The sequence below is a fragment of the Suricata suricatta genome, chromosome 6 (genome assembly GCF_006229205.1).
Source record: "Suricata suricatta isolate VVHF042 chromosome 6, meerkat_22Aug2017_6uvM2_HiC, whole genome shotgun sequence".
In the NCBI taxonomy this organism is placed as follows: domain Eukaryota; kingdom Metazoa; phylum Chordata; class Mammalia; order Carnivora; family Herpestidae; genus Suricata; species Suricata suricatta.
This window is the reverse complement of record NC_043705.1, coordinates 32,033,212-32,059,381: the sequence shown is the minus strand read 5'-3', so window position 1 is coordinate 32,059,381 and position 26,170 is coordinate 32,033,212. Positions and strand designations below refer to the sequence as shown.

The following is a 26,170-nucleotide window of genomic DNA, read 5'->3' as shown; positions in this document are numbered from 1 at the left end:
TTAAACACTAATCTACAGCAAAAGTTGCTACACAAGAGACGTTTATTAATGTTCTGTTGTATTTACAGTTTTAACATAGCAAACCAAGGTGAATTACCACTTGGCAGAAAGCACATCATTCTACATTTATAACTCATCTGTTTCGGCTAACACATTGTAAAAGCAAGTAGTACTACAGTATGTTAGGGATCATCTCAAAAGTTCCAAACCAATTCTTTCTTTGCTCCTTAGTATCTAACACCCTCCCCCTACACCAGCCTCTGGCCTAATCATCAGGAGACCAAAAATGAAAAAAAGAAAAAAAAGAAAAAAAGGGTAGGGACTCTAGTAATACAGAAAGTGTCAATTGTATTTTAGTAATTAAGCTGCATTGTCCTTGTCCTTCTGATTTTATACAGTGACAACACCTTTACAATTTCTTAGGTACGTAACACAGAACAATAAGGTACTGCAAAATTTAGAATACAGACTATAGAAAATTAATGCTTATTATTAACCAATGAAGAACATAATCTTGACCACGCTTTAAATGTATTTTGCACTATGATTTTGTTTCCAGGTGTTCACAGTACAATTGAATAGATTTCTAGATTAATTTTAACACCAAGTATGGATTATGAGCAGAAATGCAGTCATAAGAAAAATTTGAACTTTTGAGAAAACCCCTTTAAAATGGCCAGCATTATACATATCTTGCACTAAAATACTTAATTCCAAGTTCATTTTGAGATGGAGGATGAATAAAGCAAGACTGCCCCCTACTGACTACAGGGACAAGGCTCATGCTGTTTAAAATAACTACAAACAATAGATAAGGCATTATTAATACATCACATACTTGATTGCGAGAGCTTTTTCAAACATTAACCACTAATGATTCAAAGATTACGGAATTTTGCATTAACTATTAAAATTTTACACCTAAGAACAAATAAAGAGAAATGATCTTTTTTCAACAGTACTTTTATTTTTTTAAAGCAGGTGATTATTCCTCTGTGTTCTGCATCTTGATTCACTTCCTGCAGGTGTTCTCTTGCTTCTTGAGAGAGAATTCATAAACGCAGGAAGGCCTTTGCCAGAAAACATCTGCCAGAGAAGGACATTGAATATTGAAACTCTAGTTAGCTTGTTATTTTGGCCAAGAGAAGGATGTAGTCACAAAAGAAGGCAGGATGTTTGCAGACACAAGTACATTTTAACATAGCTTTAAGATTACGATGCCCTGACATCATCATATTCAATAAACATTAACATTTCACTTAAAGTTACCAAGGACTCTGGAACTAGGAAGAACTTGAATGCTTTCTCTAAAGCCCACGAAGCCAGGGATCTCTCTCTCTCTCCAAACTTCCTAACAAAATAATGAAATGCAAGTAACCCTCCCTTCATCCTACAGTAACCTCCACAGCAAGGACGGAAACCTGGGGACTCAGAGACAGTAGAATCCAAGTGCACAGGTGACTATCCTAATCCGCCTGGAAGCCCCTGCTTACCCTGCCAGTTCTGCCAGACCTCACACAAGACAGATGTCCAAGGGGGACACCAACGGTATCATGCTGTGCTCAGAGCACTGCAAAGTTCAAGAATAGCTATAAACTCACACGTATCACAGGCACTTCTTTCAATCAATCAGAAAAAAAAAGTCAATGTATTTTGGGGGATATATCTCTGAAAAAAAAAACTGATAAATAATTTTTTAAATGTTTATTTATTTTTGAGAGAGAGAGAGAGAGAAAGAAAGAATGTGAGCAGGGGAGGGCCAGAGAGACAGGGAGACACAGAATGTGAAATAGGCTCCAGGCTCTGTGCTGACAGCACAGAGCACGAACTCAAGAACCACAAGACCATGACCTGAGCTGAATGAAGTCAGACACTTAACGGAATGAGCCACCCAGGGGCCCCAAAAAACTGATTTTTAAAGAGGAATATAATATATATGACTGAAATAAACACTCTCAAAACAAAGCCCATATATTGCATATATTTAAGTTTATGTATTTATTTTGAGAGAAAGAAAGAGGGAGAGGGAGAGCACAGGGGAGACAGAGAATCCCAAGCAGGCTCTGTGCTGTCAGCACAGAGACCAACTCTTGACCTGAGCCGAAATCCAGAGGCAGATGTTTAACGGGCAGAACCACCTGGGCGCCCCATCTATTCTGTATTTTAAATGCAGTTTTCACCCAACACTTTGAGGCATTTCTGTACTGGCATAATTAATCATTTTGGTTTCCACAGAAATAACAAGAAAACATACAAGTAACTCCCTATGTTAATGCTAAAAATAAAAATCCCAAAGAGATACATACTACTTCATAAATATATGAGAAACGATTTTGTGGGATCAGGCATCAAGGGAGAGTTGGATGGGCTCACACGCAGGCCCTTGAGTTCCTTTTCTACCCTCCCAGGTTACTGTAAAAGCTATAACCAGTCTTCTCTTTTCTATCTTTTCTGATTAGACTACTGCATTTATCTTTAAAAGGCTGGCAAAATGCAGAGAAGCTACAACAGAGGAAATCAACATATGCTTTTTTAAACTTTATATTTTCCTAAATTCCACACTCAGGTGGAATTCAAATAAACCAGTAACACTGACACAAGAGCAACCTTTCTTTAGACTGAGAGACCTCAGAATGACCATGACAAAGACATGCGAACATAAGGAACTCTAAAAACCAAGCAGAGGCAAAAAAATATCGGCATACCTATGTCAAATGGAGGGTTTTGCCATGAGGCTGGACTTACTACAAACTTAAGTAACTTCAACTTTTAACTTTAATTAAATTTAATTAAAAGCTTTTAATGTCCATTAACAGATGAAAACTGATGTAACAGTTCTTATTCATCAAAACACTAGGATTTTCAAGAACATATAATACAGTCCAGGTAACTACCAGGCCACTTGCCTTAGATCACGCTGCTTCCACAGCGGTCGATTAGCTTTAATAGATCCCTTAGACACAGAGCCACCCAATAAACAAGAAAATTCCACTGAAAGAGTCTAGATAGGTTAGTAAATGGTGATCTCAATCACTATACAGGCTCCAAAGGAAAATTATTGCTGCTCTCTAAGACCTGGAGGCCTGTTAAGATGGACGAGACTCACAAGTTGTTACAAAAACAATGGCGGAACACAACTGGAGGACAGAAGGCCTTTACGGACATCATTAACTAACCTGTAGATCGGATTACTTCAGAAACAAAAAAAACCCCAACAGCCTACAGATCATTTAATCTCAAAAGGAAAACCACCCTTTCTTCTTGAATGTTAGCGAATTTTTTTTAAGCAAAATTTCCACCTGGTTGGCTCAATCGGTTAAGCGTCCAACTTCAGCTCAGGTCATGATCTCGTGGTTTGTGAGTTCAGGCCCCGCCCCAGGCTCTGTGCCGATAGCTCAGAGCCTGGAGCCTGCTTAGGATTCTGTGTCTCCCTCTGCCCCTTCCCCGATCATGTGCTGTCTCTCTCTCTCTCAAAAATAAAAACATTAAAAAAAATTTTTTTATTCCACTGAAAACACTTCTACTGTCTGGCTAGTTGCTAACATAGTCCAATAAATCTAACTTTAACTTGGGATAAACTTCCTTTAATAAAGCAAGAGAAGTATTAAGGAGGAGGGGGAAGATTATGAAAGGGAAAAATCAGAGAAGGAAAAATATCATCATATGGGGGGAGTTTTTATATACCTGGTGTCTCATAGGTACAGGTCACAGGAATCATTACTTAACTGTAGAAGGTCCTATCTCATTAGTGCGAGGGCTGACAAGCTTTTCCCGCCTGTTTTATATGTGGTTACAGTAACAATTTAAACCCTCTCGGGCTTCCCAGGCACAAGTGCTTTGGGAGCAGCGTCTGACACCAGGTAACTGTGCTGCTGCGTTCCCGTGGCTGCAGCTACACCGGCTCCCTGGCAGTGCCAGAGGAAGTGGAACTCCATAAAAACGTATTTTCCAGAAAAATGGTAAATAAGAGAAAGTATGAACACAACATTTGTGACCATTTTGGATAAAGAAGTTTCTGAAAGGTATCTGTTTCTTTTTAAACAATACAGAGGGAAAGTTTTGTTTTTCTGCTTCCTCACAGTCACATGCTCCTTGAGGCCATTGGGCATTTAGCAGTTCCTTTTGGCTTTCCTTGCTGTGGGGCAAGAGACCAGATTTCCTTTTTAAACTTAAATGAGCTCCAAAAGGGAACCTGAGAGCTGTCCCTACCACACTAGTGCATGAGCTTTACTGTTCGGCTTTTGTAACGTCTACTTTGGCTGATTAGAAAGAGGCCTTCTGGGGTCATTTCAAGGTTTGTTTGTTTGTGTGTCCTGTATTTTGGGTCACCTGAACAGAAAAGTCACTATTCTTGTACCCTTTTCCAGTAAAATGCCAGACCTTAGTACAGCATGGGAATTAAGTTATTTTTCTGTTATGGCAAAGCTATTTTAAAAAGTATCTACCTGTGTCTTTCTGGCAAAAAGTAAGCCTACAGCTAGCTTTTAACTAGTGACATCTATATCAAAGAAAGTTAAGAAGTCTTAATGAAATAAAATAAAATCTTCATACCTTACATGATGGTTTGCTAGCATGAGTTCAAACTAATTTAAATTTCCTCTCAACTAAAGAACCATTCTACATTTGGATCTAGATGAACAGTCCTTATCCCTGTCAATGGACAAAGGAAATTCAGTCCCACGGGATATTATGGCTTTTCAGATTCACTCTGGGGATACTGACAATTAGTAAGGAAGTCATTAGAATTCTAAATGCTGCTCTAAGTCTCCAAACCCCTAATTTAGAGCTCTGAATCCTCTGGGCATGTCAGAAATGATTTCAAATCCACCAGACTAGCAAAGTCAGATAGAAAAGGAAAGAAACTTAAGATGCCCTTCACTGGCAGATGCTCTAAGTTTCTGACAACTCCTAAAACACAATAAGGCTTCTGGCCCCAAAAGACAGAGAACCACAGGCCTAGAATGTCCCTTCACAGCTCCAACAACATTAGTACTAAGGACTGCCTACTGCAATTTATAACCCCAAATAAAGACACTCTGCTTTACATTTAGAATACTCCTACAAAACATTTCAGAAATTTTTAAAAACCCAAACAAGACAATACCGATTTTTATGAATAAAAGCTACTCAATACTGTCTCTAACAATACAGGAAACCGACAAGTTCAGGCTTTCTCCCAACCTAGCTCTTACTGGTTGTGTTAGAAACAAGAGGAGGAAGGTGTGCCATCCTCTAAGAAACAACGAAATTTGCTTCTGACTGAAGAATGAAGAGAAGAGACAGAGATGCGATCTTGGACCATTCAAAAATTCAAAGCTGGGGCGTGTGGGTGGCTCAGTCGGTTACGTGTCCAACTTCAGCCTAGGTCACAATCTCGCCATTCCCAAGTTTGAGCCCCGCGCCAGGCTCTGTGCCGACAGCTCAGAGCCTGGAGCCTGCTTCAGATCTGTGTCTCCGTCTCTCTCTGCCTCTCCCTGACTCATGCTTTGTGTCTCTCTCTCTCTCTCTCTCTCAAAAATAAACATTAAACAATTTTTTAAAAAATTCAAAGCTACCATTTGCCTAGACTTATAGGATCTATTATTTTTAATAAGGAGAAGTAAGGGGGTACCTGGCTGGCTCAGTCAGTAGAACATGCAACTCTTGTTCAGGGTTTTAAATTCGAGCCCCACGATGGGTATAGAAATCACTTACAAATTAAAAGGGAAAGAGAGAGAGAGAGAGAGAGAGAGAGAGAGAGAGAGAGAGAGAGAGAAATCTGTCCCCTCAGGATATTTTGGGCATCAATGGATCAGGGAAAATCTATGGGTGATATGGGCACCCTTTGTGAGAAGGAGTACATGGCAACCCAAAAGAATTAACCTTTGAATCTTTGGCAGATAACACGAGTTAAAGATGAGGCTTAGAAATAGTTACCAATTATATGGACATGGATGGATATGGAGGGGAAAGAAAGAGAGAACAATAGTAACTGCATAAAACTGCACAGAGCATCTGGTAAGTCTCTTAAAGTTAGGATTTCCTAGACACAAAGACTCATCATGGGCATTAGGGCCTCGGCCAGCAATGTCAATGCCCATCTGAGTCCAGACTTTGTAACCTAATTCAAATTCAGGGTATGTCACATACTTTTAAACATCCAACAAAACGTTCTTTAAATGTTTTAGTTCTTTAAAAAGAGAAAAAAAACTCAGCACATGTGGCACTCTTAAGGACTAAAATTTTCTTTCAAATCAAAGTACATACTGCCTTGAAGAAATTTACTTTAACCAACATAAGCCTAAGTTCTTTGTAAGCTTTAACTTTGCAAGAAATGCCTTATGAGTATACTCCACCATGCAGGTATCTGAGCTTATCTATCACTGTAACCTTCTATTTACATAAATATATTTAATTATACATATAAAGTGCTTAATGCAGTATCCAATACATAGAAAAGCTGAAAAATATTATCATACCATATTAAAAAAATGGTCATATTCAAGAAATGCTCATGTTATTCTGTTGCATATATTTTTTTTAAAGATTTGTTTTGAAGTAATCACTACACCCAACATTGGGCTCAAACCCATGACCCCAAGATCAGGAGTGGCATGCTCTTCTGACTGAGTCAGCCAGGCATCCCTGTTCCTTAAAAAGTTTCAATCCTGTATCACATCACCTAGCAAAATTAATTATGGTGGCTATTTTCTTTTCTAGAGGCACACATCCTGATACCATCATGAATCTTCAAAACTGAGAACTCCATTCTTAGCATCTGATTGTTAACTAGGACTACCCAACAGCAAATAGAGAACAAATTACTGTTCCCGAAGGGTTAGCTTGCATTGAACCAACATGTCGCTGCTCTATGAATTCTACAACTCCGCTGCAAACGGGCTTACTACTCAAGATATCTGAAAACATTGTCTCAACCTGGCTTTTTCCAGGCTTGACCTTCAACATTCCTTTATGCTATAATCAAACCGATGTCCCCTAAGCAAGTTCCATACTTCCTTGCCTCTATTTGCACTCTTCACACTGTTTTAGGTGATTCTGAAATCTACCCTACCCTACCCAATTTCCACTAGTAGAAATTCTAAATATCACTTAAGAATGATCTAAACTGGTACACGCTTTACAAAGCCTTGCCTGATCTTGAGGAGGTGCCTGGCTACCCCAGTCAGAAGAGCATGTGACTCTTGATCTCAGGGCTGTAAGTTCAAGTCCCATGCTCGGTGTAGAGATTACTTAAAAAAAAATCTTTAAAAAACAAAATACCCCCCCAAAACCCAAAGCCTTGTCTGATCTTCAACTAACCTAGCCCCTAGGGTAGTTCGAGATTTCTCCTCTACAACTCACCCATCCCAAACTTAAAGGAACAAAGTGAAGTCCAAAAAGTTCTATTAGATCTTGTTACCAGAGAGAACTCTTTTTGGTTTACTTTTCCCCAAGATTCCATAGCTCTTCCTTTTTTGCAGGAATGATGGAAGATGGAGCTAAGCTCTGAAGAAAACCAAACAGGAATCAAAGAGGAGCCTCAGCAGGGGTCAGTCGTCCTGTTCTAGGCAGGGGAAAAGGCCCTCTCCCCTCTTTCCTTGGGTTTGACCCTCCTTATGCCCAGAGTGGTAATATCAAGGTGTGGACCTGAAGGACACCAGGAAAAGTCTCCCTGGCTAATTTTAAGAGATGGAAGCCGTGGTGGGCTTGTAAGTAGCCTAGGCAAAAGGAGTTCCTAAAGCAGACAATGGCTTCTTCCCATTGGAGCTCTGGGGTTTGGGGGACCTCTGTAATCAGAGCCGAGTGATTAGGCCCGAAAGGCTCCTTCTCAATACTATCCTTTGGATCTGGTACAACAATAAGCAGTGGCTTCAAGATTCAAAAGTCAAAGCTCTCGGACCCCACTGTTACAGCCAAATATCCCAGCTTCCCGACGGCTGCGAAGACCCCTGCCTCTTCTATACCATCAGGACATGAGATCATGTTTCCTAGGGTAGAGTTTTTCTAACTTACTCTTTTCAACAGCTTTTAATGAAAACACGCCTTACTAAACTAGAAACTGCCAAAAAGGCAAGGACTGTGGCTTCCTTACCTTCTCTGTATTTCCTACTTACAAGGCACATACTCTGCTCTGAACGTGGAGAAAAACTGGAAATGTATCACATGATTATACTGAGACTAGAATAAAATTTTGTTTAATACCTTTAATAAATAAAGAGAACTCTGGTCCTAGGGAGGTTTGAGAAAGTTTCTGGCATCTTCCGAACTTTTGCATAATTGATAAATCCTCTGAGAAACAGGAGAAAACCTGATTTAAAAAGAAAAATCAAGAATGAATTTATAATTTCTATATTAAGTTCCCCTCCCCACAGAAATATCCCTCTCGATAGCACCATTTCATCATTCTTCTGCTAAAAGTTATCAAAAACATGGGTAATTTCCAAAGGATTTCCATACAAAACTTTCCATTTCTCATTGAGAACACATAATCTTGAGAGCTCAAAAGAAAGTCTTTTTGGACATTCAGAATCTAACTGGTCTAAAAGAGAAATAAAAAATAGGATAGAGCTAAACATATACATTTGATAACATCACTGAAAAGCATTCTGAAAACCTACCTTCTGGGATCTGATAAAGTATGTCAAGACAATTAACTCCAAAATAAAAAGGTTATAAAATATTTTTCTCAAGTAAAAAAACCAAAAAACCCATTGCACCTTATCATATTTTTTTTTCTGTCAGCTGTACATATACTGTCCACCAGGTGTCAGGATCCCCTTACCTATGACAGCAATTCTTTTTATATATTTTGATTTTTGTTTTATACAGCCATTCTTCTATTCTCAACTATAAACTCAATTTCTCTATATTCTTAAAAATACATATAAGTAGGGTTCACTCTGCGGTTCATGCACCAGGCACTGATGGAGTGAGGCAGATTTTTAATGTCTACACCAGAAGCTATTTACATTCAGTTTGCAACCCTCAACAACCCGCGGGGAGGGTGTGTGCCCCCCAATGACGGCTCACTCTCTTCTGGCCCTCCTCCTTCACAGCTCATCCCTGAGTCTTAAGAGACATTTTACAAACACACTTATGGTGATATAAGTCACATACCATAAAGTTCACTCCTTTAATGTATACCGTTCACTGGCTTTAATTTTAGTATAGATATGGACCTGTACAACCAAAACTATTATCTTAACTGCAGAACATTTTTATGACCCCTAAAAAAATCTGTACCCATTCAGCAATCACTCCTCATTCCCATTCTGTTTGGCACCAAAAGGAGTAAGTGACTAGGGAGCAGAGGTTACCCCATCACGGGCTGGGTTGCAGAATCCTGGTGAAACGAGTAGCTAACACGGAGTGGACACCTACGACTCCGCTCAGGTCAAGGGGGTGGGGGGCAGGGTGCCGTGTGGAAATACAGGCCTGTCTTGCTAGCTATTCCAGTTTTTAAGAAAAGTAAAAATATTCAGGCGTTTTATATGGAAACTCTTAATTTTTAAATGACGGCAACTAATCTTAAAAAAACCTCTGAAAATAACTGTGGAACAAACAAATTCTAACTACAGGTTAGATGCAGCTCACGAATTGCCAGCCTGAGAGCTCTGTGTAGACTTGTTCCTAGCAAAACAAAACAAAACAACAAAACACCCAAGAATTGGTTCTCTTTGCAAGAGAAATTCCAAAAATGATGCGAACATTGGGACCAAATGCACAAATTATATCCAGAGTCTCACTGTTGTTTTGCTTACTAGTAAGCAGTAAGATAAATAGAATGACCAATTACAAGTACTATGAATTCTTCTCCCAAGAAACTTTAATAAAGGAAGGAAATCAGTTCATTAAGTTTCTATAAATCATCTATGCTGTCAACAACCAACCTGAAAATATATACTTAATGGCTCTCCTTGGTTCCATTCAGGATTTGTTTGGATTTAGGCTTGGGGGATAAAGGAGTATTAGCCTTTCTTAAAGATACAATTTTAAGTATAAGCAAGCCAAGAAACTATTCCTCCAAAGTTACCTCTTCTGTGGGTCATTTTTATTATTAAGTGTCTTAATGATTAAGGGAGGGCAGGGGGAAATCATGATTGATCTTTCCTTGGAATTCCAAAGACTATTAGTAGAGCAGATGATGCTACTGGGGAGATGGGGGATGGTGTGACCTAAGACTTGTATTTTCTAAGTAAAATTTAGGTTCAGCAATGCATGGCCTATCACCTTGGGCAAAGCATGTAGGTCCTGAATGGATTAAGCACTGGTTGGGCATGGGCGCTACACTGTGCTAACTAGACCTGTCAGTAGCATTGCCACCAAGGAATCTTGATTAAGAAGGTAACAAGAAGCCCCAAAAGAGGAGACAGGAGACAGCAATATCACAAAGCAGGGTAAGGCAATTATACTATCTTGAACAGGATGGCCCTGCTATGGTTCTGTAGAAATGACAGCAGTGATGGTGGTCTGTTATTGTATCATATGTATTTTCTTCATAAAGAAAGAAGAAGCCGAAACTATTCACCCCAATGTTCATTTCTTTGCTTTAAAATGTCCTGGAAGAAAAGATTTTAAAATACATACTTAGAGTAAAAAAAGAGAATCTTAAGATGAAAAACCTGAAATGCCTAGCATATATATATATATATTTTTTTTAAAGGCCTCTTCTTCATTGCAAAATCACTCTTATTTTTACCAGTACTGAACTAAAGAGTTCTTGAAACCCAATAATGATTCTTCCAGAAGTTATGTCCAGTAAGACTATACAATTTGTTCCTTGCTGACAGATCCAACTAAAGATTGACCACATACACACCTGAGTAGTTAATTCAATTGGTTACAATATACCTATAAATAATTTGGGGTTAAGTTTGTGAACCGTTCTGTCATGATTACTCTCAAGGGGAAAAATACTCAAAGACTATAAAGTCATATTAGTGTGCCCCACTGGTCACATGGGAAACCTGAAAAGTATATATGAACGGGTGAGGAAAAACTACCACCTAGAGACCTTTTATTAACATGCTTGTCACTCTGATGTTGACAATAACCTAATCTTTAAGAAATGTTTTAAAAATTATACTTACTATTGCTAATATATTACTGTATCGTAAGCAAGATGAGGGTTTACTAAAAGCAATTTTACTTTTAAAATTTAACAATTTCTTTTCTCTCCTTTGTCTACGTTAAAAGCACTTACCTAAAACCAGGAACACCCACCAGAGCCAGTACTGACCATCAAAATATCCAGGGAAATAGGTGGAAAACTGAAAAATAAAGCAAATAGTTTTACAGCAGCTTAGCAAATACAATTTCACATTTTAACAAAAGGGTACACAAAACATAAGACTTTTGTATACTAATGCTATCCTTTAGCTCTTGCAATTTTTTAAGTGAAAATATTCTATATGATACATATATCATGACCTGAAATGGCTATGATATATGCAGACACATTTTCTTTCATGGAAAGGCAATCTTGGAATATGATTTTGGCTTTATAGACTCGAAATACGTTTTGATGACCTTTTGTTGGCTTACTCAGTGCCAAAACCAATTATTTTGTTCCTATTTTTGAGGCATGCCTTCACCTTGCAAGCTTTATCATGCGCATCACAATAATTCGATTCCTTTGCCAAATAATGGCCCGTTCTGGCCAATGGGAAACGAGGGCTGCTCAGGGCTCCCTGCGTGTGGAGAGCAAAGCAAGAGAAGAAACCGCTGTGGTTCTTCAGCGGAGCACTGCTGATGCCTGAAACTGCACCGGCATTTTCCCCCTGAGGGAGCAGCCGCTGTCCTACCATCCCTAATGATGTCAACAACACACAGCTCTAACTGTCCTGCGGGTCAGGGCTTGTTTCCGTGGGAAATAAATGTGCTCCACTGTTTTCTTAGCCATTTTGAGCTCTGTTTTCTATTACTCACAGACCAAGCCATCCTGATACAAGTTGATTCACTCAATTCAGTTTTAAAATTTAGTCAGCTCTGAAAATTTTAGTTAAAAAAAAGACTGGTAACTAATTTTATCTCTGGGGGCTTCAGTGTCCAAGAATTTAACACAGTGTGAGCATTAAATTGTAGCATTTTATTTCCTAATAGAATCACAATTTAAGACTTAGAAGGAACAAGAAACCTCTTTAGGGCTCAGGCTCTTAACCTGAAGGCTGTGTCTCAGATGAATACACATTAGTCGTCTAGGGAAAAGGTCCTTAACTTTTACCAGGCTCTCAAAGGAACTTGGAATCCTAAAAATGTTAAAAGTCATTAGAATACATAAATTTGAAAAACTCCAGTCATCAGTCAACACCCATTAATTAGCTCATGAGGCCAATTTAGGGTGGATACATTGATTTTATCTATAAAGTTGACAAAAGCAATAAACTTATCTGAGATCACAGTGTACTTTAAGAGATTAGCTCCTTTAAAGTATAAATTACTTCAGCAATTGTGACGACCTGACAACTTCCAAATCACTGAGGACTCCTCTAATACACTGTAGAGATAAGGTGCCCTAAGGGAGCGGCACTTGTTGAACAGTGTCAGCTCCCAGACATTCTGGCATGACCACCGATGCTACTGATAAACCCTGGAGGGGAGGGAGGAAGAGAGTTCACAAGAGGGGGAGGAAGGGGGCGGAAACAAATGAAGGCAAGAGGGAAGAAGAAAGCTTTAGTAGAATGAGAGGAATGCCTGTTTTTAATGAGAACAAAGAAGTGTTATCTTTTTATCATAAAATAACAACTAACTTCAGAACAAACACACATATTATCCTGCTATAAAAATCAAAAGCAGAGAAAGCAACCTATGAACTATCTTTAAGACAGATGTCTTGGGACCACCAGTATTCACTAGATTTAAGTATAAAACTTGCATGCACAAATCAACTGCAAATGATTTAGGTTCAACTTCATGAAACCAGAATAAAGACAAATCTAACATCGTTTCAAATGTACAGATAATGCACAGCAACAACACATGAAAAAAAAAGTCAAATTTTCAAAGTTATTCTACTTCTTATTACTCTACAGAGTCTATCTTTTCTGGTATACAACTTACCCTGACGATCAGGATCCACTTAATCAGAGAGAGACCAAATCCTGAAATGGCCCCGTACCTTCCTGCCGCTGAGGTGGTCAGGCAAAAAGATAGGAAAAATCCAATCCAGTTAAAGAGGAATGCCACTGTACAGGCAGAGAAGGAAAAAGAGACAAAACCATGTCAGACATGTCCTGTTATTATGGCCAGAGTACCTTCTACACTTGATTTTGCTTAAGTGGCTTTTCCAAGGATAAAAGATAGCCCAGCTCACCCACCATTAACACTTCCCCTCCCTCCAGGAAATATCCATTCTCTGTCTTTCTCCCAAAAGCAAACAAGAAAACATCTGCTCTGAGCACGAGGTGTTACCCTATTCTGTCTATTGCTATTCATTTTCAAAAATGCCTTAACACTCACCATACTGTATACTTATGACTTGTGCCCTTTTGTGTTACACTTTAGTAAATAAAACAATCTGATTCAAGTTATTCACCGTCCTACTTCTATGAATCTTGACAGCCACATAGTATCACCTCTAAAAGCACTGCATTTCCTTTATATCTTATCATTTTAATACAGCAAATTTAAAAAATGGTTGTTCACTTCTAAGTGACACTCAAGGAGAGATGAATGCAAAATAAAATCAAGGAGGGGAAAAAAATTCAGCTGACTTTGATCTGTCAGAAAATACAAGCTTGCAAAAAAAGGAAAAATCCATCAGTCTAAGGCTTTTAATTCCTACTCCACAGGTTAGGTCTGAGTAGGAGCAATGCTAAGGATCCTTGCAGACCTAAAAGATGAGGCTTATTTTGTGCATGTAAAAATACAGCATCCCTATAACTGCTTCAATTATATTTTCTATAGATAATAAGAGAAGACAAACAGAAGGAGTATTAAGAAAAATGTATGCTAAGTTCTGAACATCTCAGTTCAGAGGCATCAAATACATACAATGTATTAAAATATTAGTTCAACTAATCATTTTAATTCGGTCAGAAATGGTCATACTTCAAAGCACTCTGTTGGTGAGAGGTTGTTCTGCCATGTGTATTTACTTACTAAAAAAAGTTAACATGAAAATCCCATCATTTCCTATCCTCAGCTGGTCGGCGTCATCAAAGTCATCTCGACCCACAAAGTCTTCATCCTAAATGAAAAAAAAAGGTAAATTCAAAATGAATTATTTATAGGCAAATGAAAGGCATCGGGAAAAATAAGGAAAGGGATAAAAGTGAGTACCAAAGAGAAAATTTACTGCCTTGGCTCAATTCAAAACGATGAGCGTCAAGGTTCAGTATGTGTTAAAAATTTCATTTTATCTTTTAGGTAAAAGATACAATTAGAGAACAAGCAAATCTTCCTTCTATCTCTATAGTTTTCTAAATGAATTGTTCATTTTATAACCCAAGTACTTTAAGAATACACTTCAAAAATTAGAAAGTTCAAAGAGAAGTATTCACTCAAATATATCTGAAGAAAAGATATATATTTGGCTTAAATTTGGCTTACATTCTAGAATCAGTGATCCAGAGCCTGCTGAGGACCCAGATATTAGTAATCCAGGACCTAATAAGGAGTTCAAATGCTTTATAAGCCATGGGAGGGAAAGGACCGCATGAGCACACATGGAGAGGCTGTGGGGCTGTCCACTGCTCCCGCCCATGGCCATTTTGTTCACATTAGCATTTAGGTCTGAAACAACCTCACTCCCAAGCTTATGGGCAGGTAGGATCCTTTCCATCCATCCTAACTTGAAAACCTATTACTCCAAGTCTAGGAGGAACAGGATCCTCACCAACATTAACCATGTGGCCCACCATGTCAAATGATGCACCTTATATGATGAAATACTGAAAAATATATGAATATACACTTAAAGGTAAAAGCCAGGGGCACCTTGGGGCTCAGTTGGTTGGGCGTCCGACTTTGGCTCAGGTCTTGATCTCATGGCTTATGGGTTCTAGCCCCGCGTCGGGCTCTGTGAGGATGGCTCAGAACCTGGAGCCTGCTTCCGATTCTGTGTCTCCCTCTCTCTGCCCCTCCCCCACTCATGCTCTGTCTCTGTCTCTCAAAAAATAAATAAATATTAAAAAATATTTTAAAAAAGTAAAAGCTAGATTTGTACACAGTCCAATGAAGGTTCCTCAAATGAAAAAAGAAAAAAAGAAAGAAAGAAAACCCTTTGAAGACAATCCAAACTCACCCTACGCGGACAGAAAGGGCGGTGGGAAATCCGTAACAGGCTATGGTTCACTAAGGGAGAATGTACTGGAGAAACGGAAATGTCAGGGGCAGCTTCCATGTCAAATGTAACATACTTCCTCTCTCCTGTTAGAAATTTTTACAGGAGGGGCACCTGGTTGACTCAGTTGGTTGAGTGTCTGACTTTGGCTGAGGTCATAATCTCACAGTTCATGAGTCTGAGCCCCGTATCCGGCTCTGTGTTGACAACAGCACGGAACCTGCTTGGAATTCTCCCCCTCCCTCTCTGCCGCTCCCCCACTAGTGCTTTCTCTCTCAAAATGAATAAACTTAAAAAAAAAAAAAAAGGAGGTGTGCCTGGGTGGCTCAGCATCTGACTTTGGCTCAGGTCATGATCTCATGGTTTGTGAGTTCGAGTTCTGCATCACGGGAGCTTGAGCCCTGTTTCAGGTAAGCCCTGCTTCTCTCTCTCTCTCTCTCTGTCTCAAAATAAATAAATCAATGAAGATAAAAAGAAAGTTTTAAAAGAATGTGTTTGTGTTTTAAAATACTAAATACCAGTTTCTGACTTCGTATTAGAAAAATAAAACTGTGCCTAATTAGAAACTACTTGGGGGTTTTTTGCATAAATACTCAAAGATAAACTACTACAGAAAGACATGGAAGTAATTTCTAGTAATATTGCAAGTGCCTTTTTTCTTTTTTTTTTTTTTTAGTTTATTTATATACTTTTGAGAGCACATGTGGGAGCCACAGAGGGGCAGAGGGAGATGAAGAGGGAGAATTTGCACTGTCTGGGCAGAGCCTGGCTCAGGGCTCGAACTCACCATGAGAACATGACCTGAGCAGAAATCAAAAGTGTTTGATGCTTAACCAACTCAGCCACTCAGGTGCTCCTTGTAGGTGCCTTCTAACTGTTTTTCCTGTCCCTGGTATCTTTACAATCAGATTCCTCCTGCAAACTGTTGCTCGGTTAATGTTGCTAAAACACCATACTTGTTTTATCATATCCCTGCTCAAAAACGTTGAAAGATTCTGTGTGACCCACACGTAAATCTAAATGCCTCACTCTAACATTCAAAAACATTCTAAAACCTATAGTCTGGTCACAAACTCTTTGCTCAAGCAAAATCAATTACTACATCCACAGTCTCTGACCCACACCTGGCTAAATTCATGTCTGCTTTCTGGGCTTTTCCCTCTGGAATGTCCTTATCCATCAAAACTCAGGGCCCACTTCAAATCCCATCTCCCCCACAGTCACACAGTGAGAAGTCACAGTTCTTAATGCTCACTGCACCTGTGCTGCTTAGATACTGGTATTTGGGGGCCTTTCCCCCAGCATCATATCCAACTATGGGATCTGAATTCACTATGTCCTCAGATGGAGAAGTGGTCTGGACTGCTGGTGGCATGAGATTCATCTAGACAATTGCCAGGGCCCTGTTATAAGTTTTGTAAGTTTGATTCTACAAAGTTGAACTTGACCTCTCCATAAATCTCCCTATCTACTAGCACCAAAATATGAAGTGTGTAGATCAAAGCCAAGTCAATGTATCTCATAAATCAGCCCCTGCTCTAAGACATTTCAGTTAGGGCAGAGGAACTGAGAAATGATGGTAGAAAGAGATACAGGGAAATTTTAAGCTGGCATGACTAGTGATTTTTCTGCTGATTTGTACCTTTTACTGCATCATTTTGAGGAAGAGGTAAGAGTTTATTATCCCAAAAGAAGATAGTACTTGTTTTTAAAAATAGCTGTACTTTCTCAAGAAACTAAAAACAGAACTATTCTACAATCCAGCAATTGCACTACTAGGTATTTACCCAAAAGATACAAAAATACAAATTCAAAGGAGCACATGTACCTCAATGTTTATAGCAGCATTATCAACAATAGCCCAACTATGGAGAGAGCCCAAATGTCTTATGACTGATGAATGACTAAAGATGTGTCGTCATCACACACACACACACACACACACACACACACACACACACAGTGGAATATTACTCAGCCATCAAAAAGAACGAAACCTTGCCATTTGCAATAACGTAGATGAAGCTAGAATTTATTATGCGAAGCAAAATAAGTCAATGAGAGAAAGACAAATACCATATAATTTCACTTGTATGTGGAAGTTGAGAAACAAAACAGATGAACATATGGGAGGGGGGAAAAGAGGGAAACAAACCACAAGAGACTCTTAATGACAGAGACCAAACTACGGGCTGATGGAGGGAGGTGGGTGGGAGATGGGCTAGACGGGTGATGGGTTCTGAGGACGGCACCTGCTGTGATGAGCACAAAGTGTTGTATGTCATTGACTTCTACTCATGAAACCAATACTGCACTGTATGTTAACTAAAATTTAAATAAAAAGTTAACTGTACTTTTATGAATTAGTACAGTCATAAGTAATAATCAAAAGTGGGTAATAAAGAGAACCTAATTCCCATAAAGCAGCCAGCAAGTAACAGGGTAAACTGGACTTACTCTTCCAGGAACTAAGGGGATAGTAGCTTCAGCCTTGGTTCTCTCAGCTTCATCGTAACTGGGCAGTGTTGTTGCCACATTGTAAGACGGAGGCTTGGGAAATCCGGACTCATCTTTGTAGTCAAAATATGCTGCAGAATAAAAAGGAAGTCATAGTTACCTGACCACTAGCTAAACTATGGAAAAAGATCATTTCCACTAACTCTGGAAAACAAATTCCAGCCATGTCTCTAAGAGTACATACAGAATAACTGACTCAAACTGTTTATATAAGAATATAAGAGACTGAGGATGATTTTTAAATTTATCCACCTTTTAATTATTTAATCATTTAAATCACTGTGCCTTCCCTCCCAAATGCCAGGGAACACTTTCTTCTTCTTCTTTTTTTATTGCTTTTTATTTATTTTTGAGAGACAGAGAGAGACAGTGCAAGCAGGGGAGGTTCAGAGAGAGGGAGACACAGAATCCGAAACAGGCTCCAGGCTCTGAGCTGTCAGCACAGAGCCTGACGCAGGGCTCGAACCCACGAACTGTGAGATCTGACCTGAGCCGAAGCCGGATGCTTAACCAACTGAGCCACCCAGGCACCCGGGGAACACTTTTTTCAACTGTTACATGGAATGTTAACAAAAGGCACTCAAAAATAATAGTGGCATAAAGACAACATTTAAGCCGAAAATACATCACTTGCATGTCTGTAAGCTGAACCATAGTTTCCTCCCTTTATAAAGAGAAAAGCCAACTTAATAAAAAAGTTAAAATTCATTTCTCACTGGCACTTTGATTCTTACCCATTAGTTTGACCATGAACCGTTTTCTATGATGTGCCTAAGGTAACTAATTCAGTTACAGAGCCATCATTTATTTGAATTAAATCTTTTCCTCTTTTTAATGTATCTTCAGTTTCATTAACTCCTATTATAAGGCACTCAATATGTAACAGAAAAGATCTTTTTAAAAATCTATTAAATTTCTACACCATTTTTTAAAAAACAAGCATTTTGGAAAAAAGTCCTATAGTTCATCAAGATGTTCCTCCCCCCTCCAACCCCCAGTTAATTGTAACTAACTTCCAATTTTACTGTAATATAGTACTGAAATCATCACTCAATACAATTCACCTCATTAACAGAAAAAAGAAGAAAAATTCTATTGTATTCACATGAACACAAAAAGCATTTTATATAATTCAACACCTGCTGATAATAAAAACACTTTAAAAATTAGGAATAAAGAAAACTTGCTTAATTTGATCATTAAGTCTCCACAAAATACCTAGTCAATATCACATTAAATGCAAATTTTTAAAAGCTTTCTCCCCTAAGATTAGAGATTTAGACAAAAATGCCTACTCTCACTACTTCTAATCAAACGTTACCTTTAAGACCCTACTAGCTGATGTAATATGGCAAGAAAAGGAAATATAAGACGGAAGTATTAGAAGAGAAGATACAACTGTCCTTAACCACGGACGACATGATTACAGAGCTAGGAAATTCAAGAGAATCTACAGATAAGCTATTAGAACTAATATATGAATTTAGCAAAGTCTCTGGATGGATATAAACCATCAATTGTATTTCCATATACTGGCAACAAATATAAAGTAAAATTACATATGGACCATTTTTTACAACAACATGAAGAGTAAATCTAGTAACAAATATGCAAGTCCTCAATGTTGAAACCTACAAAACACTACTGAGAGAAATTAAAGAAGATCTTAATTAGATGGAGAAATGTATCATATTTACAGACTAGAAGCAGTATTATAAAGATGTTAATGCTCTTCAAACTGATCCCCAGATTCAGTGTAATTCCAACTACAATTCTAGTAGAATTACTATTTGTTTTGTTACAGTTTATGGAAACTGACAAGCCTATTTAATTGTAAAATGTATATGGAAATGCAAAAGGCTAAGAAAAACCAAAGCAGTCTTGCAGAGCAAGCAGTTAAGTCTGAAGGAGCTATATTACCAGATATCAAGGTTATAAAGCTCTACAATTAAAACAGTAGGGGATGGGCATAAGGATAGATAAACAGATCAAAGAACAGAATACAGAGTCCAGGGGCATCTGGGTGGCTCAGTCCGTTAAGCACACAACTTTGGCTCAGATCATGATCTCACAGTTCATGGGTTCAAGCCCTGTGTCGGGCTCTGTGCTGACATCTTGGAACCTGGAGCCTGCTTCAGATTCTATGTTTCCCTCTCTCTCTCTCTCTGCCCCTCCTCTGCTCATGCTATGTCTCTCTCTCTCAAAAATAAATAAACATTAGAATACTGAGTTCAGAAACAGATACACACAAAGGTGACAGAGCAGGACAGGAGAGAAAGAATGGTCTTTTTATTTTTTTTTAATTTTTTTAATGTTTTTATTTATTTTTGAGAGAGAGAGAGAGACAGCATGAGCAGGGGAGGGTCAGAGAGAGAAGGAGTCAGAGGATCTGAAGACAGGCTCCAGGCTCCGAGCTAGCTGTCAGCACAGAGCCTGACGCGGGGCTCGAACCCACGAACCGTAAGACATGACCTGAGCCGAAGTCGGACGCTTAACCGACTGAGCCACCCAGGCGCCCCAGAATGGTCTTTTTAATAAATGTGCTGTACTAACTGCCTATCCATACGGAAAATCAAATTAATGTTGACCACTCTCTTACACTATATAGAAAAAAACAGTATCAGATGGAATACAAATCTAAATGTGAAAAATAAAATATTAAAGCTCTTAGAAGAAAATATAGGAAAATGTGTTACTGAAACTAAAGCTGCCACCTACTCCAACTCAAAGAACTTGTTTTTTTCCATGTCAAATTGCTATTTAAAATACGTGCACACACATACATTATAATACATACATTAATGTAATACAAACATATAATACATAAATACATACCTTCTAAAGCACTGCATAATCTTCTGTCAAACTTTTTATTTCTCATCAAGTCAAACTACGTTATTACAAACGGAAATGTACAATTTAAATTAGCTCACTGCCACAGTAATTCTGAATACATGAATAAAACTGATATCTACTACCTTAAGTTGAAGAAAATTAAGAACATATATATTTCCCATCAATATACATACTCATATAATTTTAAGTTACCAAGAAAAGTTTAAAGACAATCTTTCAAGTTTAATACAACTCAGAACATCAACAACAACCAGTATTTGTTAGACAGCTCAATTTATATACCACAAATTAAAATAGGTAGAGTGTAGAAAATAATGATTTGTGCTCTTTTTTTAACCTACCAACATGCATATGTCATTTTGTTTTTAATCTCTTTCCTCATAAATGGACTAACAGGAACACATCATCAGCATTTACCTAAAAAAAAAACTCAGCAATTCATTTAATAACAAAGGGTTTGGAAAAGGCCATTTAAATGTTTTTAGAGGTTTCTTTTCTAAAAAAGTAAAAATGGAAAATCCCAGTTCATAAACAAAAAAATTAATGCTCTTGAGTAACTTATGATCCCCAAAAACAGATTTCCCTGAAACTTCATTTATATGAAACTCACAGAGCTCAGTAGAGACTTAGGAAGTTAAAAGTTTCGTTGTTTATTTTATTTTACTTTTATGTATTTATATATTATTTGTGTATTTTGTTTGTTTTAAAGGCCTGTGTCGTTAGACGAAATGCTATAAAATCGAAAGACTCTATTCATGAGAGTACTCTTCAGGCACTATTCTAGAAGCAGTTTACCTCTACTTTATCCCCAATCTCAAGAAGCTTTGTTATTTGCTGTTGAGACCCACAGCAAGATTAACAAAAACAAAAGAGAAAGATTAAAGGGACTTGGTAAGGACTGCTATGGGAAATACTATCTGACAGCTAAGGGAGAATTTGATTCTTGAATCAAAGTTCTACAAATCTCAATGAATAAAGGCATCACTATAGAACAGAATACCTTCCAGAGAGTATTTCTGATTGCAATCCCTAATCATAAGAAAAAATTTAAACAAGGAATGTGAGATATAAGTGAATAAGGGAGGGAAGTGTTTGAGAAAGATTTGTTTCGAAAAGGTAGTGAGTTTTTACAATTACAGAAAGTACGAACTCAGATATTCAGAAATCAATTACCTCTCAATGACTTGGCATGGCTAACTATAAAGAACTTTTATCATTAATAAAATAGGAACCAAATTTCTTATTGAGTTAAATTTCCAGTGGATGTATTTAGTGGATAACTAGTACTTATAGTCTGGGCAGAAATGAGTAAACACGACATGGCTTTGCAATTCTTTCCCAAGACTTTGTGTTCTCATCTTAATTTGATTCTAGAAGACACACTAGAATTCTTCAAAAACCTGAAGTTAGCATTGTTAGTTTTAGATGCTTACAAATAAAAGAATCTTAATTAATACAAGGGCACATGGTTCTAAATTTGAAGCCAGAGTAGAGGTAAGAAACTGTGTGACCCATGTTCTTAATTATAACGGCAGCCTTGGGGCCACAGAGACTACCAACAAAATTAATGCCACATCAACTGCCAAGACCTACCCCAAATACTGTATTGAAAAGGATTATGAGGCTGTTTGGGATAAATGCTCTCTTCCACTTGCCTATCTACCCTGGCAGTAGGATGGGTTCAATGGTGGCACTATGGACCATTTTGTGCCACCATTCTCTTTTAGAGAAAATCAAGAGGTTCCATCAAAACTGGTCAATTTTCAGCAATTAAAGCACAACTGCTCATCGGGAAGCTTTAAACTACCAAAAGTCCTCAACTACTGAGATTTTCTTTCTTTTCCGCCATCTCTTCTACATATATATGTGAAGATGAAATAGATAATCTGGCATAAGATGTAAAGATGAAAACTTATTTAAGGAGGGCTTGAACTATAAGAACATTATGAAAGAAATGAGAAACTTCTAGTTCTTTTTTTTAATTAAGAATTTACTAGCACAAAAGAAATCAATCAAATGTTCCAGGTCATAGGCACTAAAATCACAAAGAGCAAAAAAGAACAATTAATGAGCAAACTACAGAAAGAATAAAAATCCGGTGATCACCTAGTTCTGAATTTCTACACCATTTCTATGAAGGGTCTATTGGAATGGAACTGAGTTCCATAAAAAAGCCATACTGAAATGGAGTTTTAAGTGTTTTTAAGAACAGTAACATTAGTCTTTTCCACTTTTGGCTACAAACTACAAATATCATCAAAGCTGAAGCAAACGCAAAGACAAACACACACTGGACAAGTCTCTGGCTCAGCGCATTTCAAGAGTTCGAGAATCACCTTGCAGGTCACCTACCTGCACTCTCGGCAGAGATGCTGCTGTAAGGTGGAGGAGCATCACCGACGGCCTGTTCTGGCTCTCCAGGCTCTTCCTCATTCTGCAACTAAATGAAAATTCCACACTTTAATACAAGTATAAAGCCAATTAGAGAAGAAACAAATCTAGAATAGCTTTCTGGAAAGCTATTTGGCAACGTGTTTCAAAAGCCTTAAAACGTACAAATCCTTTACAAAGTACCCCACTCTCGGAGAGCCCAGGTGGCTCAGTTGGCTGAGCGTCTGACTTCAGCTCAGGTCATGATCTCACGGCTTGTGAGTTCCAGCCCCGCGTCAGGCTCTGTGCTGACAGCTCATAGCCTGGAGCCTGCTTCAGATTCTCTGTCTCCCTCTCTCTCTCTCTCTCTCTGCCCCGTCCCTCCTCTCCCCGCCTCTCTCAAAGGGGCAAAAAAGGTAGATATTAATGTTACTGTGGCAAAACATAGACACAAACTAAATTCCAATCGTGGGGGACTTATTAAATAAATCATAGCTCATCTCACAAAGGATTACCAATTACCCATAAAAATAAATTTGAGGACTTGAATGGGTATTTATGCTGTACATGAGAAAAAGCAAAGTTTACCAAAGAGCAGGCATAACATAATTCGGTTTTGAAACACAGATACAGAAGACAAGCAAGTTAAAATGACAGACATCTATAGTTTACAATGTTTATCTCTAGCTGATATAATCACAAGGGAATTTTTCCTTTTCATTGTTTATACATATATTTGAATTTTTTATAATGAACATTTACCACTCACTTAATAACCATCTGTTGAAACAAAGATAAATCACAGCAAACCAAGGCTTGCCGTTATATTCAGTTTGCACTTGGAAATTAAATCTTAACTATTTGAGACATTTACGAAAACATTAAATTCTACATAATTCTACATACAACCTTTGTCAGTAAATCTCCCTCTTCCCCATCTCAGAGACTTTCTCAGTCAAATCTACAGCCCCAGTTACTCCAAATAACTCACAATGAAAGTGCATCTTCTTGCCATAGCCAGTCTGGACAGTCTACCCAAACTCATCTGATTTCATTCTTACGGTGTGACAACACACTACAGCTCATTTATAAAGATGAACTGGCTGAGAAGGGGGGTCGATTAGTAAAGTAATAACCGTATTTACAGATGTAACTGATCTGGTTCCTGCTGTGTGCCATCAGAACGTAGGGAACCAACAGAACCACCCTCCAAATACACACACTTCTAAACAGACTGCTACAAAAAACTCTGACACGGGGCTCCGTCATGAACCACGAGATCATGACCTGAACCAAAGTCAGAGGCCCAACCCACTACGCCACACAGGCGGCCCCACTTGCAATACTTTTAACATTATATGCATCTCTAGATACGGTATTCCCAGCCTACTCCTGCATAACCACTTTTGTGCCCTGTGAATGTCACAAAAGAGTCAGCAGCAAAAACAGAGGCAACTATGGACTTTACAGGAATGTTGCCTTAATACACTGCAGCCAGTAATGTTCTTTATTTAAACTTAGCTTGGTTTTTTTTTTGACCCTGTTTTATATTTCCAGAGTTGGGTCTTACGTTAACTCTGCATAATTTAGGGTTTAGAAAAGAAGCATGACAATTCTGAGAAAGACAGAAGTCCAAAGCATAAAGAGATCTTACACGCCAGTATCTACAAGATAGGCTGCCTGTCTCCTAGCAACTTAGAGATGTGATATTTGATCATCACACACCAGGGTAAGAGATAACAGAGCAAAGAAATTCAAATTGTCTCAGAAACCCCCATATTCTCTTTGGTGAGGAAAAACCCCAAACATTTCCAAGTAAAGTTTTTTGCTACATTAAAATTCATTGCTTTAGGGACGCCTGGGTGGCTCACTTCGTTGGGCATCCGACTTCAACTCAGGTCATGATCTCATGGTCTATGAGTCTGAGCCCCGCACAGAGCTCTATGCCAACAGCTCAGAGCCTGGAGCCTGCTTCAGACTCCGTGTCTCTTTGTTCTCTCTCTGACCCTCCCCTACTTGTGCTAGCTCTCTCTGCTTCCCTCTCTTTCAAAAATAAATAAATGTTAAAAAAATTTTTTTAATTAGAAAAAAGTTCACCACTTTAGAATCGTGTTCTAATACCATTTCCAACTAAAACCAAAAAACATTATGACTTATGGAGGCTCCACGCTGGGATGATCCCAGGACCTCATTCTTTAGGCTTCCCAACGCTGGCCTATTTTTATTTTCTATGTACTGGTCATTAAGTTTACGCTCCATCAAGAAATGTGTTTGAAATAAAACACCACCAGGTGGAAAAAGAGAGGCAAAAACCTGCAACAAGTATTTAGTGACCACCATCTGTGTGAAGAATAACTTGCTAAACAACAGAACCCCTAAGTATATATGTTTTTACATGTTGGGGAACATCTATGACCATTAATTTGGCTCCACTAGCCTAACAAATCGGGCACTCACTAACAAGGAGTGGGGGGGGGGGGTGGAGATTGGAATGCACACCAGAGCTACAGCAGGGCAGATCTATAAGGCTATCAAGTTGGTTACTTGGTTCCAAAATGTATTTTCAATGTTCCTCTTTTCTGTCCCTGGGAATCCTTCCTGCACAGCCCTCCTTGCCACATCCCTGAGGCTCAGGGATCTTCAGGCTCTCTCCTGAGACTCTCTGAGAGAGTAAGGGGTCATTGTCACTTTGGTGTTGGAAAGATGCCCAGTCTCTTTTATGAATAAGGTCAGTGGGAACCTAAGCCCAACTTGTCACAGAATCCTGGTTGTAGGAGATACTGTGAGAGGCAGGCAGGGTTGGATAGTGGTGGCACCTCTGGCTCTCTCCCTACTGTGCTATTCCATGTGGTGGGTAGGAGGATCCTTTGATTATCTATGACAGATAATAAATACCCAGACTGATTCTTTTCTTAACAATTCTGATCAACTTCACTTATCTCTAAGTTAGATTTAAATGGCATTTTCTCCCCAAACAGAATTACACAACTACCTATCCATGCCACATAAAATACTGAGCTTAGTACAAAACTACCTAAAACTACCCAGGTCTCCATTCTTGACACTGGAATAATCCAGTAATTTGAAAATCCAGATGGCCTTTCTCGTTACGCCCCCAACTGTGCCCGGGCTCCCGCTTTCCTTGTTACCCTCGTTCCACTCCAT

The 26,170-nt window shown here is 38.6% G+C and overlaps 1 protein-coding gene across 1 annotated transcript; it reads right to left on the bottom strand.

The window, feature by feature from the left end:
- On the bottom strand, positions 1 to 26,170 carry NDFIP1 (Nedd4 family interacting protein 1). The gene is made up of 8 exons (XM_029941203.1): positions 26,117 to 26,170; positions 22,988 to 23,075; positions 17,720 to 17,850; positions 14,080 to 14,167; positions 13,039 to 13,163; positions 11,183 to 11,249; positions 8,182 to 8,287; positions 1 to 1,086 (listed from the first exon to the last, which is right to left on the bottom strand). Exons 1-7 carry the CDS (start codon positions 26,168 to 26,170, stop codon positions 8,184 to 8,186), a joined length of 657 nt encoding a protein of 218 aa, XP_029797063.1. The 3' UTR covers positions 1 to 1,086; positions 8,182 to 8,183.